Raw genomic sequence first — 21,460 nt, forward strand, 5'->3', positions numbered from 1 at the left:
ACAGAAGTCTGTGCATTTCTTACTGGAACTTATATTTTATAATCAGTCTAATAAATAGCCTGTTAGATTCATATGCCAACATTAGAAGGTAACCAGACTTACACTTAGATGTAAGTATCTTTTGTTAAGTAGAAAACTGAAGAACACAGTAGTAATTACAAACTATTTGAACAACTACTTTGAATTAAATGTTTCTTGTCGGTTATCTATGCCGGCCCTTTGGAGTTCCCACCGAAAGAAGAAATCTGTTAGTGAAATGTTGACTTCTTTCTATAGTTAAAAGCATCTCCCCAATGTTTCGGTTTTAGAGGCAAAGTCTTGAGTTATTATTCTCCCTCTGACTTCCATGGATATTGTGTCCTTTTCCCACCAAATTACCAGTATTTCCAAGTTGTGTCATACTGAAAGCTACTTTCACAGTGACCCATACCTAGTATCAGAAGACTGCTTGTTTTGTGGGGTCCCACAGTGACAGTGGACTTGTGACAGCAACTGGGAAAAGGCAAGAAGCAGACCAAGAACCAGAAATAATGCCTGAAAAGGTGTCATTTAAGCATTGCTGAGCTGCAAGAGGAGGAAGTAGGAACTTAGCGGGAATCCATAGGCATTCATCCTTGGGTATTCATTTGATCTCTACCAGAGTTTCCTCCACCTCCAATAATGTGGGCTTCCACGGGATTATATAATAATGACACTTAAGAATTTTATTTTGAAAATAATGCCCTTCAGAGCAGACATGGTCCTATAAAAATTAAAAAGTTACAACACGTCCAGTTCATAGAGAACATCCAACAAATCTTACTTTCTTGGGACTCTCTGAAGAACTGCTATTTAAGCTGAGTCTCATAGCCTTCCTCTTGGATAATAGCTGCCACTTTCCAATATGGTTCAGAGCAAGCATCTTAGTATTCTTCCTGTTTTGCTGTGGTTCTGGTTTATTAACCTACTTTATTTGCTAAGCCAGTGACCGTGGCTCTCTGACCAGTAGAAACATACTGTGCTTTAGCCATTGATCAGTCCCCAACAGTCACGTCCGTTTCTTTCTCTGGTTCAGGGAAGAGCCAGCCTCGTGATTGTGTTGGCGATCGGAAGTCTGTGACAGTTCTTCATTAACTGAAAGGAAGAATGACAGTTAGTGCTCTGAGAGCAGCCAAGTGCCACAGGTCATTTACAAGTCCTAAGGGGTGGTTGGCCAGCACTTCTACCCTGGTGTCAAGTTACCGAAGCCATAGTCATCACAGCATGCCCAGTGCAAGGTCTCTCCTCCCCTCCTCACCACTGCCCGCCCCCCCAAATCTAAATGCTTATTTCGAAAGAACAGTCCTAGTTAGAGGAGGCACATTGCCACTGTAATAAAAGTTGTTACATGCTAAGTATATTTTGTAATCAGTAGATTGTTAATTTCAAGTTAAGATGCCCTCATTGAATAAGCATTTATTATACATGTCTCTAATCCAAGGTCTGGGGATATGGAAATAAGGGTTTCTGTCCCTGCTCCTCCCCGCCAAAGATGAATTTGGGTGTTTGTAGTCTTCAGACAAGTCAAATTAGTCTCCTTTTTACCTTTTGGCATCATTTCCTGAAAAGTGAGTTTCAGCTTTTCACCATTTATACACTCGTCAACCCCTTAAAATATAACTTCAGATATAGCTACTATACTAAAATATTGACTTATCAATGATGTCCTAATTACTAAATCTGGTGGCACCAGTTCCCTTCCTCTGTAATATTTGATACAAGGCCCCTTTCCATGACCCCCACCCCCAATCATTCTCCTCCCTTTGGCCTTTGTTTTGCATCATCTTTCTGTGTATTCTTAGCTGTTCTGTAGCTTCACCTGTTACCTCTCTGTCAGTAGTAAATTTGATTCTTAGCTCTGAGATCCTGACAAGTATCCTTTGAGATCTTCCGGTTACATTAAAAAAAAAAGTACATCTCTCTTCCTGAATGCCACCAACATGCATAACTGAAACGATTTTTACTCTGAAAGTTTATTATCAGAAGTATTGTTAATTAAATTATCCTCGCCAGAGACCAGATTCCTTATAGTCTCATAGGAAATAATGCATATTTATAGAATTGAACCTGAAAATTTTCTTTTTGGCCTCCAAGTCAAATCCAACCAATTTATTCCTTGCCAGGCAATTTATATGCCATGTACTCCAAGACACATGCACATTTCTTGACCTGGATTCTTCTCTGCTTCCACATTGCCTGTCATCTCAGATGAGGGGGTACATATGCATTGGATGGTTAACAGGTCTTTGGTTACAGGAGCCTCGAAATTTAACAGCTAATGTTTGTTGATCACTTCTGTGCCAAACACCATGAAAAGCTCTTTGCGGAGTTCCGGTTGTGGTGCAGCGGGTAATGAATCTGACTAGTATCCATGAGGATGCGGGTTAAATCCCTGGTCTTGCTCAGTGGGTTGGGGGATCTGGCATTGCTGTGAGCTGTGGTGTAGGTAGCAGACACAGCTTGGATCCCGCATGCTGTGGCTGTGGCCTGGGACAGCATCTGTAGCTCTGATTCCACCCCTAGCCCGGGAACTTACATATGCTGCAGGTGATGGTCCTTGGAGAAAAAAAAAAAAGAAAGTAAGAAAAGAAAAGCCCTTTGCATCCTCTCATTTAATTTTTGCAATGAAATTATGTTATAGTCACCATTATTATTCTTACTTTACAGATGAGCAAATGGAGGCATAGAGAAGTCAAAATGAAGCAATTTGGAGTTCCCTTAGTGGCTCAAAGGTTAATGAGTCCAACTAGGAGCCATGAGGAGTTGGGTTTGATCCCCGGCCTTGCTCAGTGGGTTAAGGATCTGGCATTGCCATGAGCTGTGGTGTAGGTTGCAGACACAGCTCGGATCCTGCATTGCTGTGCCTGTGTCGGAGGCTGGCAGCTGTAGCTCCGGTTAGACCCAGCCTGGGAAACTTCATATGCCTCAAGTGCAGCCCTAAAAAAAAGACAAAAAAAAAAAAAAAAAGAAGAAGAAGAAGCAATTTGCACAAGATCGTAGAAACTGATGGATTCAGGATTCCATCCAAGGCAGACTAATTCCAGAGCCCACATTTTCAGCCGCTCAGTTTCACTGCCTTTCCACATAGATTATCTCGTTCCAAGGTATTACTTGAGATGCCCCAGGCCATATAAGTAATTTCTTCCCTTTTGTTCTTAATTACCAAAGGCTAACTGCATAACAGGGGCTTTGAATGAAAAGCCAGGACACAAGTGAAAATGTGTAACCTTCATATGATATTGAAATAAGAGAGCTGGAAAATGGAAAACTAGGAGATAAAGACCAAGAGGAAACATCATTCCTCACTGAATTATCTATCCTGGAAGCCAAATGTCTGTGCCAGGCACAGTGCAAAGAGCGAGGCAACTAATTTATCCTCCTGAAACAGCTTGCAATTTGGTTATCATTTCATTTTCACGGCTCTATGAAGGAGGGTGCCGAGTGATCGGACAGGTAAGTTTAGGCAGGTGGCCGTGAAAATTATAATTGCCGAGTATTCTGCAGGCAATGAAGTTTTCCTTGTTGGGCCACAGATGAAATGTAATCTCCTTGACTCAGAGCTATGTCTGTATGCCGAGGAATCGCCAGCATCAATAATAACCCCTGTTATAGAAAGAGACTAATCGAATCCTCTTAAAACTTTTGTAAAATCCTAGACTTGTTTAAATTTTCCCACAGCTGGCGCTCAGGTTGGTGATAAGTTTATTTGCCTTGGTCAAAAGGATAACTGCTGAACATATGCTCTGTGTATAGTACTCCAGGAGTAGGGTTTTGGCTGAGAGGGATAGCTCTGGAGCCAGACAGCCAGAGTTCAAACCCCATGGCTACCAGCTTCTAGGTGAGTGACTTTGGGTTATTCCTTAATTATTAATTTCAAATCATTAATTTTGTTTTAAAATAAAGATAAATGATTTTATCTTTAATTTTAATAATGGCTACTAGGTAAAAATATGTTTTTTGGCTGTGGAAGTTCCCAGGGTGGGGATTGAACCTGCACCACAGCAGTGACCCAAGATGCTGCAGTGACAATGCCAGATCCTTAGCCCACTGCGCCACACAGAAAATCCTACTGGGTATATTTTAATGATAGCTATTATTATAATGACACAAACACTGCCTTCTTAGAATTTATGTCAGCAGGGGTCATGACGACTAGTAGTTATTCAGAAGAGGCACTGCTAAGAACCTTGCATGTATCTTCTCGCTTAATCGCCATACCAACCCTACAGATTTGTCCTGCTATTATTTCTAGTTTATAGAAATAATAAACTTCAAGGGGGGTGAATTAGTGTGACCATTGCTACAGATCTGGAATTTGGTTTCAATTTTAAAGGCCCATTTGGTTTGACTTGGCAGTCTGAGATCTTCACAATTTCACTCTGCTAACCCTTAACTTACTCTGACTTTTCTAAATACTTATCTGTTACTGTTTTGATTACTGATGACAAAAACATACATAGGAGTTCTCATCATGGCTCAGCAGACTAGTATCCATGAGGACGCAGGTTCAATCCTTGACCTCACTCAGTGGGTTAAGGATCCAGCATTTTGGTGAGCTGTGGTGTAGGTCGCAGACACAGCTCAGATGCCACGTTGCTGTGGCTGTGGTGTAGGCTGATGGGATACAGCTCCGATTAGACCCCTAGCCTGGGAACCTCCATATGCCGCTAGAAGCAGCCCTAGAAAAGACAAAAAGACAAAAAAAAAAAACAAAAAAACCAACTTTCAAGCATTCCGTAGACACAATTTCTTTTCCATAGTGACTATTTTCAGCAGTGTTGGTTATTTCAGCAAGCAGTTCGTTCTTGATCAGCTTGATGGTATTTTGAGGGGCACCAAAAGTAGCAGTTTGGGAATCTCAGGACTTGGGGAGATGAGATAATCAAAACATCCTGAGGAGGAATGAAATGTCCCTGGCGGTGGATGATGAAGGGTTTGGCGATGGGACGTTCGAGACACAGACGTCTCCGTCAAGAGCTACTCAAGGCAACTGACACAGATTGAAGAGTGCAGGATGTGAGAGAATTTTCTTTCTTCCTTGGCGAGAAAATTGATGCTCTCTACATACTAATTAAATTTACATGCACCATTACCTCCTAAGGCTTGAAGTGTAGGGATTAATGTGGAATGATTACAATACCTCCGCATGCTTTCCATCACAGCTAAAAATGCCTCTCTTGCCTGACAGACTAGGACGTGTGAGGCACAAAGATGATTTTCTGTTTCAGGATGCAGGACTCTGGGGTTCTGTGAACATACCAGTTAATCCCTCAAGGTCCCTTTCTTTGCAGGAGCAAAATAGGAATGATTACACTCGCCATCACCCTGGTTGGAAGATTAATGACATGACATGTGACCATCTGTTTATAGTTTTTAAGTGGGAGCTGCTAGATAGAGATTCAAATTGCTGATATTTTATTTGGGGCCAAGTGATCTCATTTGCCCTCACACTGGAGAAAAGATATTACTACTTGCCCTTAGGAAAACAGTTACAGGAAGAACTATAATTTTATTATTATTATTATTATTTTGGCTTTTTAGGGCCAAACCTGCAGCACATGGATGTTCCGGCTAGGGGTCGAATCGGACCTACAGCTGTCAGCCTATGCCACAGCCACAGCAATATCAGATCCGAGCTGCGTCTGCAACCTACATCACAGCTCATAGTAATGCCAGATCCTTAACCCACTGAGCAAGGCCAGGGATGGAACCTACAACCTCATGGTTCCTAGTTGGATTCGTTTCCACTGCGCCACTCCAGGAACTCCAGGAACTATAAAAGCTGCATGTTAATAGAGGGTTTTTTTTTTTCTTTTTCTTTTTTTTAAGAAGAAAGGAAAATATGGAACGAAAGGGATCAGATCCACATAAAATGAAAACATGCCTAGTCTGAGTTTGTGTGGCAAATGTAATCAGGAATGACTCCAAAAAAAGGATGCACAGATCCCAGCGGGAAATAGAAGCAAAGGATCATTTGAGGATGGGTTTTCAAATTTGCTTTTTTAGGACTTTAATACATCATCCAACTTAAGAACTATTACTGGGTTTGGTTGATGTTGCTAAAAGAGCTATTAACCTCATAGTCATCTAACATTTGCTGGTTATGTTATTAACACTTAGTCAATCAAGTCGCAGTGCAGTTTCATTCATTTCCATTACAGCAGAATAAACAGTCTCAATCCAAGACCCAGCTGCCCAATTGCTTTAAGCTTTCTGAGCTTTTTTGCCTTTTGTATGTTTGTGGGGAGGGTGGATTTTTTTTTAATTTAATTTAATTTAATTTAATTTAATTTTATTTTATTTTTGCGTCTGAAGACTGCAGTTTCATGCAAAGTTCACACCAAGCCATAAAATATCTATTAGGGCTTGACATTTGCCAAACACTATGTGCTAGCACAACGTTCAGTATTTTTCCTTATTAGAAGTTCAGAGGATGAGAAGCAAGCCTGTGTGCACACACTCACAGGCACACACACATCTGTCAGGTGGAGAGGGCAGATGTGAAACCTGTTGTAATGTTTGTGAGTCTGTTGTCCCGAGGGACAGAGACAAGCCATCACGTGTCCAAATTGCTGATTTATGGTTCAGCTGTCTGTGAGGGGATGCTGTTAAGGGGTCCCCATGGCAGGTCTTTGAGCCTAGCCCCATCCATGCTGCTGGAAGGATCCAACCTTGTCATGTTCACCAACAAAGATACCCTGAGAAGCACCCATGTGTCTAAAAGATGTGTAGCTCCAAGCCTTCCAGAAAAACAGACAGTACATTGACTCGTTTCCAAATGTGTGCCGTGAGAAAGGACCTCTAACCCCTGCCCTGTGTGGCTTCTCACTCACCCTCCATCAGTTTGATCCTGAAATAGGCGATGAGAAGGAGGAGCAGCAAAGTCACAGGCAGGAAGACCCCCGCGAGCAGGAACCAGCCTGGGAGCTCCCTCAGGAACTCCCGCAGCACGGGGCTCATCGCCAATCCCACAGACGCCCGGCTCCCGATGAGGGCAGCTCTGCTCAGAGTCCGCCCTTGTTTTCCTCTGGGGCCCTGGCCTTTGCTCTGCACGTCCCAGTGGAACTTTTTGTGGACTTTGCTCTATTTAAACAGCCCCATGAATTCTGAGAGGATTGCGCAGGTTACTCTGTAACTCAGCCGCAGAGTATAGAGGAATTGAAAGGTGATGCCCCCCAGGGCTACTCCAGAGATGAGGATTTATCTGGGGAGGGTGGGGGTGACACCAGATGGTCACCCTGGTGACCCTGATTTCTTTGTATTCAGTGTATCTGATGTGAAAAGGACCTGCCTTCAAGCAAACGTGGTTGTTATACATATCCCACCCAAATAGTCCCAGCCGTAGCAAGAACTTTTCCTACATTTTCTAATTTTCAGAGAAAAAAATTACTTAAGAGCCACGTTAATGTATCTGTGTCTGGAAAAAAGTGAATTTTCCTTCCTGCACAATTGACACAACTAATATGAGGAAGGAGAAACAACAGTCTTTCCATATGTAAAGACATTGTCTAATATGTCCTGCTCTGAGTGTTTTTCTGAGAGGTACCCTGGTTTATTCAGTTATTCAACATACATTTAATTCTACTACAACCCAGCCTCTTGACTGGAAGCTGGGTGTACAACAGACTAAGCCGTGGTACCTGCCTTCCGAGAGTGGAGGCAGCCACAGAACGAGAAGGGCCACAGGACAGAGTGAAAGAATGGAAGGTCACATGATCCCAGCTCCTTCTCCCACGGACACATCAGGTTTTGCTTGTTACTTTAGTAGCTGGCACTTCCTCTGTCTCCTGCTTACGCCTTCCTGTAGCCCAGCATTAACAGTAGAGTGTGCCCCTGGAATGATAGTGATGTGGGCAGTGTGGTAAGGATCAAGTTTCTGGGAAAAGACGAAAAGGGCAATAGACCATGTTGATATGGGCTGGTGGATGGACTTGAGTTGCCATTGACTGTGTTAGGGAAAAAAATGTGAAATACTGGTCTATTGAACTAAAACCAACTGAAATCATTTCTACATTGAAAGGTCTTCTGGAGAATTTAGGAAATCGGGAGAGGGGAATAGACAGTCCGCTTCTTGGGTTCATTTTTCTTCTCATGTTCTTGCCCTGTCTCCCATTGCTACTTGGTGCCTGCCTTGCTGAGTGGCTGGCAGATGCTACTAGGGACATGTGGCTGTCAATGCCTCCTGAATGCTTCCATCAAGGGTTTTGCATGCCCTGCAGAGCCTTAGTCCCAGCTATAAAGTCAGCACCCTAATCTATAAAATCATAAGAATGAGGAAAGTCTGTGGGATGCTTAGCTGGCTTCCTAAGCAATGAACAGTAACTGGATTCCCATCAGATTTATCCCAAAGTGTTTCATATTTTTATGCTCTTGCAAAGGGTAGTGCTTTTCAAGTTTCAATTTCTGATGATTTGCTGCTAGTATTAAAGGTTATCTTAATTATGAAAAATACTGCATCCCTGAGAACTTTTAGAAAACTGGAAACTAGAATTTGTTCAATGTCCTCTAGTGCTTGAGAACTTTTATCAGCAGAAGCTCTTTTTCCAAATTCAAACTGGCTGCTTGGGTTATGTTTAACAGGCCTCACAGGGAGAAAGATGGAGATTTGGAAACCCTGGTCTATTTATTTGAGGGACCAGAATTTGGGGTGGGGTTCCAAAGAGTGTGCAACCTTCTACTGCAACGACAGCAAATTCTTTACCTCGCTTTTTACCATGTAGTGGGAATACTCATTCGTATCATGGAAAGTGTGATACAAATGAGGAACTACTTTACACCATTTCACTCTTAGTGACAGGTGCACAAAAAAGATCTTTTTTAGATAGCTGTGACCTATGGAAGGTGATACCAAACCCACCAGGCCTCTAGTTTGGATTCTGCCTTCATCTGAAGAAGCCATAAAGAGTGACTCACTCCAATGGCAGGCCACAGAGCAGTGAAGATTCTGAAGTCCATCAGGGAAATGTGTTAAAGTGCCATTGACTGATATCTGGAGCTGCAAACCAATACAAAAAAATTAAGTAGAAACGAAACTAACCAATTTTAAATGCAGTGCTCTGATTTAATTACATGGGTGATGTTTTGCCGACGAAGTTTCACTCTCTGTAAATGACTGCTCCAATGTGGGCCTTTGGATAGGAAAACCTATATTCTCTGCCCTTTTAAACTGCCCCTTTGAACTTGGCTCATTAGCCTTTGTCAATTAAAGTAGTATCACTTGGCACTAGGGTTACAGGCAATACAAAAATAAGGGCTCTGAAATCATGTGGCAGCAGTAGGTTATAAGGTGCTCATTCAGTAAAAAGGATACACATGGCAGGGACAATAATTTAAATTCTTTGTAGACTTGGAGAAAAGATCCACAGACCTTCATTTATTCATATTTCGTATAGCAAATATTTATTGAGGGCTTGACATGTGCCATGAAGGCACTGATTTGGGGCTGTGAACATGACCATGGTTAAGACAAAGCCCCTGCCCTTATGGAACTTACATTCACGTGGGGCAGACAAGCCATAAGCAATAGTAGGTAAGAGATATTGAATGAGTGCCTTGTTCCAGGTAGTAGTGTAGACACTTCCCATGTTCTATCTCATTGCAATCTTAGAACAATATCTATCATCGCCATTTACAGATGAAAAAACTCTTGGGGTTTTCATAATCTATCAATCACATCACTAGAAAGTGGCAGAGTTGGGATTTGAACCCAGTGCCCAAACACTTATCCACAATATCCTATTGGCTCTCAACCTCAGATATACATACATAGTGTCAAATTGTGATACGTGCTCTGTGGGGGAAAAAAAAGGAGGACAAGGAGAGAAGAGACTAATAGGAAGTGCTAATTTTCGATGGGTGGTCAGGAAAGGTGTATTAGCCTGCTAGAGATGCTGTAACAAAATCCTACGGGCTGGGTGGCTTAAAAAACAGAAAGTAATTTTCTCACAGTTCTGAAGACTAGACATCCAAGACTTAGGGTTGGTTTCTGTTGAGACCTCTCCCCTTGGCTTGTAGATGGCTGTGTTCTCAGATGGGTCCTTCTCTGTGTTCCAGCAGTCCTGGTGTCTCTTCCTCTTCTTATAAGGACACCAACCCTTATTGGATTAAGGTCCCATCCTTATGATCTCATTTATCATTAATCACCTCCTTAAATGGCTCTGTCTTCAAATATACTCATATTTGGGGTCAGGGCTTCAACATATGAATTTTGGTGGGAGACACAATTCGGTCCATTACAGATTTCTCTGAAAAGCTGACTTTTGATCAGAGACTTGAATGGAATGAAAGACGGAGCCATGTGCATATTTGGAGGAACAGAGTTCCAGGCAAGCACTAACTTCCTGAGACAGGATGTTTTGGGCATGAGAGGAGATATAGAAGTAGACCTACTGTGGCTGGAACTCATTGAGAAAAAGGAAAAGTAGTAGAAAATATGCTTTTGAGACATTGTTCTAAAAACATGACAACACTGACTATAGTTCAAGAAAATATACCCACAGTATGGCCTATGAAACTAATTCTACCACATTTTATTAGACATTGCTTGGAAAATGGTTAAGTAAAATGTAGAGAATTCCACAATAAGTAGATTTCTTTACCAGGAGGTTTCTTAGAGCCTTGAATTTGGTAGGTGCATTGTAAATCCCCAAGAGGGAAAGAGCATGAGTCTGCCCCAAATTTACTGGACCATTGAGTCCTTTTCACCAGGAGAGTATCAGGAGATGAGGGTCTGCAGAACATGCTTTGGATCTGGGCCACTAGGTAAGGAGATCTGCCCAGGGGCTCTGAACATAATGCCCTCCCCTAAGATACATACAGGAAACAGCGGATAGGAAGTAAATATTCTAAGAAATTATGTGGGTTTTTTTGTTTGTTTTTGATTTTATTTTATTCTTTGTAACTAGTGCTAGCACAGGCTGGCCCCAGCAATTCAAGAAGCACCAACATTGTCTGATTCATTAAATTCTCCAAGTATCAGCCCATCCTACTTTACAAAGTTATTTTGCTCATAGGAAAATGATCTCATCTCATTCATGAAACTCTTTGCAGGGTTATTTTGTTCATAGGAAAATGACCATTGGAATAGGCCCACTTGACACAGATTCCTTGTCTTATCTGGGTTGGGAATACAAATCAGATGTTTCTGGTGACTAACAATAGGCTGCGACCAGAGAGGGTGGCTCTCTGGGAAGTGTATAGGGGTGAATATTTGCTCTCTAGGGGAGGAGGGCACTTTGACACACCAAAAGCTATTTGTTGCTTGAACCGATTTGAAGCATCAGTGATGGAAGTTCTGTTGAGTTCAGCTTTTCTCTCCCTTCACTCTTTGCACGTTGGTCAATCAACACATTTATAAAATAAGAGATAAGAACAGAATTGATTTATGATAATTTGAACTGATGAAGTTTAAATTTTGGCACCCCTCATTTGCATGGACCCTTCCAAGACAAAGGGAAGGATATTGAAGCTACATACACCAGTCATAGTTTTTGTAAAGTTTGCAGATGAAAGATGCATTAATTGCAGTTGATAAGGGCAGTTTCTTTCCATTCAGGTTCTCTTCTGTCACACTCCTTGTGTCAGGATGTGTTGCAGCAGCCATGGAAATTTGGGGAACAGGTGTGGGGGAAGATGCATTAGGGACACAGTTCATTAAGGTTAGTGGGATGTTTATGTGGTTTGTACTCAATTCTGTATACAGTGGAGTTATAGTTAGCTGTCACAGTGCAGGAATGACTCCCAGGAGTACACATGCCAATCCCATGCTATAATTCTTGGTATTGTGACCCAAATTTTCAAGGGCCAAAAGTCGTATCACAATTTGAACATGTCCTATGCACTCAGCTTCACACGTATATGGGAGGTGGGAGCGAAAGAAGATTTGAAATGTATGGAGCCAGAAGCTGCTCTGGAAAATTCTTCTAAACCACATGCATGTAGAATTATAAATGGCTGTTGGGATTGTCACTCACGCTCAGTCAAAATGAAAGTTCTCTCCTGCAGTGTATACAGTTACAGAAATAGTATACATTTTGTGTTAACTGAGTAAAATGGAATTTGTCAGAACTTCCATGTCTGAGGATGAAAACCATCAGCGGTAATGCTACAAACAGCAATGCATTTTTGTGTGACATTGCGCATTTTACAGCTTCTGTAGTATTGGGTTACATTTTAGTGTGTATGACAGATCTTGTCTTGACAAAGTGTGGCCATTCTGGCCAAAAGAGAGCACTGAATTGGGACCTGAGGAAACCTATGTTCCGATAACAAAACTAGATGCATTTATGAAAGTGCAACATATATAATATATGGGAAACTTCATGATATGGTTATATAGCACGATATAATACAATGGCAATTTAAAATCACGTTTCATTCCTCTCGGAATGACTTCATTTCAGAGTATTTATGTGTATTTCAAAATGATGGATTATACTAAAGTTCAAATATGCAAAGAAGGAAACTTCCCAGTAGAGGCCAAAATTAAAAACTGAAGGACTAACAGAAGCTCCAGAATGTAAAACAAAAATTGGTCAGCTTGGAGTTCCCATTGTGGCACAGCAGAAAGAAATCTGACTAGTGTCCATGAGGATGCAGGTTCGATCCTTGGCTCCTCTCAGTAAGTTGGGGCTCTCGTGTTGCTGCGAACTCTGGTATAGGTCACAGATATAGCTCGGATCCCCCTTGCTGTGGCTGTGGTCTAGGCCGGTAGCTGTAGCTCCAATTTGGCCCCTAGTCTGGGAACTTCCATACGCCGTGGGTGCAGCCCAAAAAAGAAAAAAAGAAAAAAAAATCAGCATTTAAAATCTGTAATTTTTAATTTATTACTTCTCTCAGTCTGTGTAAATATTCACTTTCATACAGTATTTTGTGTTTGCAATTTTGGATTCTTTCCTCTGAAATAGGGACTTCAAAATTTATAAGCTTCAGACTTGCAGTACCTGGAAACCACTGTTGGGTAAGAAGAGAAATGTTCCAGAAGGATAAAGCCTGAGAGAAGTACCAGAGAACCTTGCTCTAAATTCTCTATTTTCTGTTTCTTGCCATAATTTCAGGAGGATATTGCCCCCTTCTCATCGGTCTCTCTGACTATTCAGAGGATCTGAAAGGCACTTCTAACTTAGGGGGAGGTAGTGAAAGTGGTGCTGCAGATTCTACGGCAGAAACAAGCTTTACCTGAGCAGGAATTAAATTTAACTTGATATCATCAACTGATTTGTTGTTGCTGTTGTTTTAATCAGGAGTCAGCCTTTTCCTGCAATATAGTATTATGCTTAAACACATACCTATTAGAGAAAATAATCCAGCATAATGCCATTACACAGATTTATAGATAATTTTGAAGTATAAATCTGAATTTTCTTTTTTTTAAAAAAAAAACCTCATAATTTTATTTATATTTCCTTTTAGAAAAAAAAATCCTTGTGATTTCTGCTATATCCAAACAGCAAAGCCAGTGTTCATTTAAGTCTAGGAGTCTGCAGATGACTGATAAGTCTATCATTTTGCAGAAGCCTTGCTTTCTGTCGGAGAGTGGCAGTTTAGGGATTCACTGCTAAAACAGAGGTTCCTTCGTTAGTGGAGTCGGTATAATGCATAAGTCTATATTAATCACTAGGGGTAAACTACCAGGCCATTACTAGAACTTTTTGCCAAGGTGGTACCAGGAAAATAACAGCTGTTTGTATAAAGAAACTAAGAGCTCATTTGCACAGCTACTGGAGGCAATAGGGAGATTAATGCATGTTGTCAGTTCTACAGGTTTAATTTGACTTGCGCTAAAATAGCATCAATACACATGGCCCCTTTGCCATTCATTCCTCCTGAATGCTGATTAATTTACTCTCATTTCACCCTGACTGCTGCCAGGCAGTAATGAGTTGTAGCCATCTGGCAGTCCTATTCTATCTTGCCCACTGCCCCTAAAAAAAGCAGAGATGGGGACATCTTTTCACAGGCATCCATCCAGCTGCTCAGAATTCCCAAGCCCTCCCTCCTTGGGGAATACAGGGCAGAGAGTCATTCTGACAGTGGATTCCTGAACTGGGGTGCAGTTTTTGTGTTGGAGCTGGTGAGCCAAAGCCTCCTAATTTCAGAATTGGGAGGGATGGATAACAGAGTCTGCATGTCAGCGTGAACAGTTAAGCCATGTAAAAAGAGATTTGTAAAGTACAGCTACTGCCATAAAGTGGTATTTTATAGATGCATAATAATCCAATGTACACAGAGATAAGGCTCTTTATAGACATATAAAGCAATACTGTTAATAATGTCTTAACTCCTGAAAGAACAGGAAACCATCTGGTCTCAGTTATTGCTTCTAAATATATATATTTTTTCTTTTCATGATGTTTTTAGAATAATCAGACATATTACTTCATCATTATGGGTAAAAGAATAATAAATAAGACAAACAGAAATTGGATTCTATTTCAAAGATACTGTTTTGAAAAAAATCAACTTTATGGAAGTATAGTTTACACACAATACATTCTGCTCATTTAAATCTATATTTCAATGTATATTGACACATTCGTATACTCATGTAATCATCACCACAATTAAGATACAGAATATTTCTATCCGCCCCCAAAATTGTCCTTCTGCCCCTTCCTGTTCAATCTTCCCTACCTGAGCACCACACAACCTCTGATAATCTGTCAGTGTAGATTAAATTGACCTCTTCTAAAGTTTAGAAATGGAATCTTATAATATGTATGCTTTGGGCTCCGATTTTTTTTGCTTAGCATAATTCATCCATGCTGTTGCATTTTTCATTAATTGATTTCTCTTTATTGCCACATAGCATTTCATTCCATATCATTCTGTTATCACTATGGATACGCCCTAATTTGTTTATCCATTTACCTGTTGATGGACATTTGATTTCCAGATTTTAGCTATTATGAATAAATTTGTGTACATGTCATTGTGTGGACATATATTTATATTTCTCTTGAGTACGTACAGAATTGATTAGGAACAGAATTTCTGGCTCTTATGGTAAATGTATGTTTAGTTTTATAAGAAACTGTAAAACAGCCTTCCAAAATGATTCTACCATTTCACAATCTCACCAGCAATGAATGAGGAGGAATCTAGTTGTTCCATATTCTCACCAACACTAAGTATTATCACCTTAAAACATTCTAATCTGCGCTACTATGTGGTGGTATTTCACTGTGCATTTAATTTGAATTTCCCTGTGTTTTAAAATATAGATTTTATTATTATTCATGTATAACAAGGTCAATCAAGAAACGATTGCCACTAGGGTCAGTATGGACCTAAATAAGGTGTAAAAATATAGAATAAAAAGCCATGGTTAATATGCCTGATGACTAAGGATGTTAAGCATTTTTTATGTGTGTATTAGCCATTTATATAGTTTTTTATGTAAAATGTTCAATTTTTTGCTTCTATTTTCATTGTGTTGTCTTCTTAATGAGTCCTAACTAAATGTTTTTTATGAATTCTGTACACAAGCCCTTTGTCAGATATTTGTATGATGAATATTTTCTGCCATTCTGTGGCATGTCTTTTAATTTTCTTAATAATGTCTTTCAAGGAGCTTAAATTTGAAATTTTGCTGAAGCCTCACTTATCAATTTTGTTCTTTCATGCTTTTTATGTTTTATAGAAGAAATCTTTGCCTACCCTAAGATCATAAATATGTTCTATGTTTTTTCTAGCAGTTCAAAAAATTTAAACATTGTATTTAGGTATATGATCCATTTTGAGGTAAGTGTCAGGGTTCATTTTTCTCCCCCAGTAACATTTGTTGAAAAGACTTTCCCTTTTCCACTGAATTAAATTGACATTTTAATTTTTATTGAAAATCAGTTGACCATATATGTGGATCTATTTCTAAATTCTTTATTCTGTTCCACTGATCTGCCAAGACTGCGTTTTTCTGACTACTGTAGCTTTATAGGAAGTCTTGAAATCGGGAAATGTAAGTCATCTAATTTTGAATCATTCGGCTATTCTAAGTACTTTTCATTTGCAAATAATTTTAGAATCAGATTTACAGAGAGAAAAACCTGCTGAGATTTTGATTGGGATTGTATTGAACCTACAGATCAATTTGGATAGAATGAGAGTCTTAGTAATATTGAGTCTTCCAATTTATAAATATGGTCTATATTTCCATTTATTTAGCCTTTTGAATGTTCCCTCGGTAATCTTTTGTGGTTTTCAGAGTACGGGTTTGCACATATTTTATTTTATTTATTCCTAAGTATGTTATGTTTTGGATGCTATTGTAAATGGAATTTAAAAAAATTCCATTTCCAATTGCTTGTTGCTAGAATATAGAAATACAATTAATTTTTTATATTAACCCTGTACCTTGAAACCTTTCTAGACTTGCTTGTAAGTTTTAAGAGCTTTTTTTTTTTTTTTAAATAAATTCCTTAGGGGTTTTTATGTGTCACATGTACATAAAAAGAATTTTACCTCTTTCTTTTAAATTTACATGCTTAATATTTCTTTTTCTTGCCTAGTTGCACTGGCTAGGGCCTATAGTATAACGGTGAATAAAGTTGTTCTTTCCTTGAAAGTTATATTGCCTAGTTTTTCAGGGTTTTAATTTTGCATGCACAAATTTATGTTTGGCAAAAGACTCAAGAAGACTCCTAGGCAGATTTTTAAAACTATTTCTCTGCTTAGCTCCCTCCTCTTAAGGACTCTGTCTTGCAAATTCTGCCTTGTCCTCCCCATTTCCCAATCTCTGAACATTAAACTCTGAATCTTAAATTCTTAGGCTCTGTTTGGGTTCCCATTCCCTGTCCTGGAGTCTATAGAGATTATCTTTCAGCAGAAAACTTGGGTACTAGTGGGACTCATCTTATTTCTTACCCTACTCTTAAGGATCATGTTCCTCTTCCGTCCAGTCTCTGAAAATAGTTTTTTCCTGTTTTTTGGGTTTTTTTTTTTTTTTTTTTTTTTTTTGTCTTTTGAGGGCCGCACCCGTGGCATATGGAGGTTCCCAGGCTAGGGGTCCAATGGGAGCTGCAGCTGCTAGCCTATGTCACAGCCACAGCAATGCCAGATCCGAGCCGTGTGTGCCACCTACACCACAGCTCATGGCAACGCCAGATCCTTAACCCACTGATCGAAGCTAAGGATCAAACCCGCAACCTCATGGTTCCTAGTTGGATTTGTTTCTGCTGCGCCACAATGGAAACTCCTTTTCTGTGTTTTTTCAAGTTTTCTAGCAGGTCACAATAGAAGGGTAATTCTGGGAGTTCCCGTCGTGGCGCAGTGGTTAGCGAAACCAACTAGGAACCATGAGGTTGTGGGTTCAATCCCTGCCCTTGCCCAGTGGGTTAATGATCCGGCGTTGCCGTGAGCTGTGGTGTAGGTTGCAGACGCGGCTCGGATCCCTCATTGCTGTGGCTCTGGCGTAGGACGGCAGCTACAGCTCCGATTCAACCCCTAGCCTGGGAACCTCCATATGCCTCGAGAGCGGCCCAAGAAATAGCAAAAAGACCAAAACAAACAAACAAACAAACAAACAAACAAAAAAACAAAATGGAAAATGAATTTCTATTGGAGATAATTTGGAAGAAAATGCAAACATCAATTGACATTATCGTTGGCATAATTTATTTGGCCACATAAACCTGGCTCCATATGTTTACTCATTTCCATTTTTATGTTAGTATTGACATGGCCAGGATCACTCTGTTCACTATGGGACCTCTGCATACATTAGGAAAAGTCTCCCCATCTGGGCCTTGCTTGGCAAACACAGCAAATCTGGATTGTAATCCACTCACCTGAGTCAGGAATCCTTTTAGAGGGCGTGACTTGTACAACCTAATGTTGTGGCTCTATGGTGACCTCTTCACTTTTAGAAGTTTGTTTCTGTATAATTTGGCATATTTCCAGGAGGTAAACACATTTAATGTCCTCCACTGGGTATAAGACACATACATACTGATTGTAAAATTATGTTGGAGGAAGAAATTAAGGAGGACTTCACTAGAGTCATTTAAATCTCAGTTGCATGAATGGACCTAGAAACTATCATGCTAAGTGAAGTCAGCCATACAATGAGACACCAACATCAAATACTTTCACTGGCATGTGGAATCTGAAAAAAGGACAGACGGAATTTCTTTGCAGAACAGATGCTGACTCACAGACATTGAAAAACTTATGGTCTCTGGAGGAGACAGTTTGGGGGGTGGGGGGATCTGCTTGGGCTGTGGGATGGAAATCCTGTGAAATCAGATTGTCATGATCATTATACAACTACAGATGTGATAAATTCATTTGAGTAATAAAAAAAAAAATGAAAAAAAAAATCTCAGTTGCATGGCTGCTCTTCTGGAAAAAAGCCCAAAGGAGACCCAAGTAGAAAATGACGTAAATATTTACCACATATGAAGGCAGGGGTGAGGGGACCTGTGGGAGCCATGCCACTGGAAATCTTTGGCTGATGTCTTCAATTAACGGCATATTTTGGTTGGCTAAGACACAAAGGAAACAGCGTATCTGCCAAGTGGATGAACATGCACTCACTTAGCTTTTGGCCACGCAGAGAAATGTCAAGGCTGTTAGCTGTCAGCTGTCAGTGAGGAAGAGCCGAAGACAATGCCACAAAGTGCCAGATTGATATTAGGAAAGGACCACACATTGAGTCCTTTGTGAACTAATGACTCCGAAATCTCGAATTTCTCACCAACCATGACATTTAATTTTGATGGGATAAGTGATACACTTATCCACTGACCATGAACTTGATGCCTTGGAGCCACTTTTCAAATTGCACTCAGGGAAGGAAATGGAACAATGACACTGATTGAACAACCCCATTTGCTCTTCAGTGTGTCAGACCCTTTCACACACGTTGTCTCATTTAAAACAATCCTCAAAAGATTCCGACTGACCTAAAGAGGAAGATGTTGTCGTTGGCAGAAAGGATGAGTTGATGTTTCTGTTACAGGTTTTGCTTGATGGAAGTCATGAATTTCACTTAGGCTTTACCGTGTTTTTCTAGTTGCTTTAAGTAAATGACCTCATTCATTAGTGCATGTGTTCCTTCCTTTTTCCACCTACTGGTCCTGGTTCTGTTTTCTTTCCCCCTGCTGATGTTCTCAATCTGCGATACCCCCTTCTCTCTTTATCTCTGGTTAACATCATGTATGGGTAACCTGCTGTGTCCCCAAGCCTTCAGACCTCTTTTGTTGTACAGGGTTCTCCTCCAATCAGGGTCTTATCAGAGGCTCCCTGGAGGTTTTATTTAATGGGCTTCCATCAAGGACATTAAGAGAGAGCTATTCTGCAATTGTTTTTCCTTTTGTTTCTTAAAGTAGAAATATCTTCTTAGAAAAACAGCCATCTCTGTCTTACCCTCTCTCCTTGTTTATTATTCTTATTAAAACTGATTCTAGGCATTCATTGGATATTCATCTGGGGAACCGAGTGAACAATGTAAGGGAAGAATATTATGTTTGCTATTGGATTGATTTAATCTGTATTGAAGAACTAGAATAAATATGAGGTACTGCTTGGCTCATACAGCAGACGGAGGAGTCAGCCCCTTAGGCTTTTGGAATACATATCTCAAGGAGTGTTTATTGAGGCTTGGAACTTGGCAGGTGCTGCATAGACCTGCACTGGCCTTCTGATAGCTGACTATGTAGACCTTACATACAAATATTCTCAGTGCAAAGTTATCACTTTAAATTCTGTGATTTTGAAAAACCCTGTTCAGTGCAACATTAGGAGACTATTTAAAGTAATCATACCTGGTTCTTTGTCAAGGACAATCTGCCTTCATTTTTGTGCTTCTTAACATTTAAGTCTTTGTGTATCCAGGTTCTAAAAGTGAGACCTAGGCTCTTGAAGAGCAGATAAACAATTTAAATATAAAATGTTATAAAGGTACTGTACAAATCACAGTGGGGAGGGGTTGTAGAAATCATGTCTTTTTATTTTGTGTAATGTTAATGCTTTGATATTTTGGAGTCTTGCTGACCCTGGAAAGATTGCTCTTCCCAGCACTAGCCAATTCCTGGAGACAGTAAACAATTTCACTACCAGGGAGCAGGCTTTTCACATACAAACTCACCAATCCAGAGACCACACAACCCACCTTTATTAAGGGTTTATTGAACATTCACATTCAGGGCTAATATTCCTCTGCCCTAATCACTCCAGGGCCAGGTACTAGACAATTAGAGGCACCTCCTATACCCTGGATCCTGCTGAAAGTATTCAAACTAACCAATCCTGAGCCTGCTTACCCTTCCTTGTCTTGCCTTTCCTGCAGAAACCACAATAAATGTTCTCGTCCATGTTTTCTCTTCATTCCTCTGGTTCCTGATGGACCCTGGTGCTTCTCCATGTGGCCCTGTGTGGCATGGCCTGCTTCTTCCTCTTAGGAACTGTGAATAAGAATGATCTTTTCAATTGTAGTCATCTCCTGATCTATTGGACTTACCTGAATAATACTAAAATTTGCCTTTTAAATCAAGGAGCTACTCTGGCCGTGAGCTTGGAGGTATCCCCAAGGAAACCCAAGGTTTGAAAGGACCTTGAGTATCAGGTAACTGTGATGTTACAATGGAGATATGGGAGAGGGGGAGGAGGGGACCCAGGAAGTGGGAACAGCCCATATAAAGCAAAAGTGTGGTGTGTTCAGGGAATGGTGAACACACAGGGTGACGTAAAAGTGGGAGATGAAGATGGAAAGTTGATAGTGTTAGATTGCCAAGGGCTTTGTAGGGTCTGCTAAGAAGCTCAATTTTACCCTGTTTGAGGTAGCAGATGTTTTGACCATGGTAGCAGTGTGAGTAGGTCTATGTGATGAAAAGAACTCTGGCAGCTGCACAGATGATGACTGTGAGCAGAGGAAAGGTTGGAGTCAGAGAGGCTGGTTCAAGGCTGTCACAGAAGTTCAATTATAAATGTGAAAATGAGGATCAAGGTAGAGACCAGACAGGCCATTGGGAATAGAATCAGGAATAGCATTTAAATCTCGGTACTCTTCCAGGTGTTGTCTGAGGCCACATTAAACTCCCTGGCTTCAGAAAAGCCTTTCCCGAAGAGTGTGTAGGTTAAAGTACTTGAAAGCCTACTGCACATTATTTGAATGCCTTCTGATTTTTTCCTTTACCTGTCACCAGCTGAATTCGGAAATTCATGACAACCGTTTACATGAGCAAAATGAATTAGAAAGGTTGATATAACAGAATCTAGGAGAAAAAAAGTGTTTTACATCTTAATTATCTTAGCACTTATTTAAGGCACTGTATTCTTTCTTTTTTCCCCTTCTATTTCTTTCTTTCTTTCTTTTTTTTTTTTGGCCATGTCCACAGTGTGTGGAAGTTCCAGGGATCAAAACCGGCACCACAGCAGTGACACAAAACCAGATCCTTAACCTGCTAGGCCACCAGGGAATTCCCTCCCTTCTTTTTCTCATTCTCCC

General features: G+C 40.4%; 1 protein-coding gene across 1 annotated transcript; it reads right to left on the minus strand.

The window, feature by feature from the left end:
• Nucleotides 1-680: 680 nt before the first annotated feature.
• SMLR1 (small leucine rich protein 1) lies at nt 681-7,033 on the minus strand. The gene is given in 2 exon segments (NM_001410413.1): nt 681-1,113; nt 6,852-7,033. Coding segments are annotated over 2 exon segments (213 nt in total). The 5' UTR covers nt 6,979-7,033; the 3' UTR covers nt 681-1,027.
• Between the last annotated feature and the right edge of the window lie 14,427 nt (nt 7,034-21,460).

Source organism: Sus scrofa, chromosome 1 (genome assembly GCF_054392235.1).
Source record: "Sus scrofa isolate SSC_HxYL_T2T_F1_AM1 chromosome 1, Sscrofa_HxYL_maternal_Yorkshire_Landrace_v2.0, whole genome shotgun sequence".
In the NCBI taxonomy this organism is placed as follows: domain Eukaryota; kingdom Metazoa; phylum Chordata; class Mammalia; order Artiodactyla; family Suidae; genus Sus; species Sus scrofa.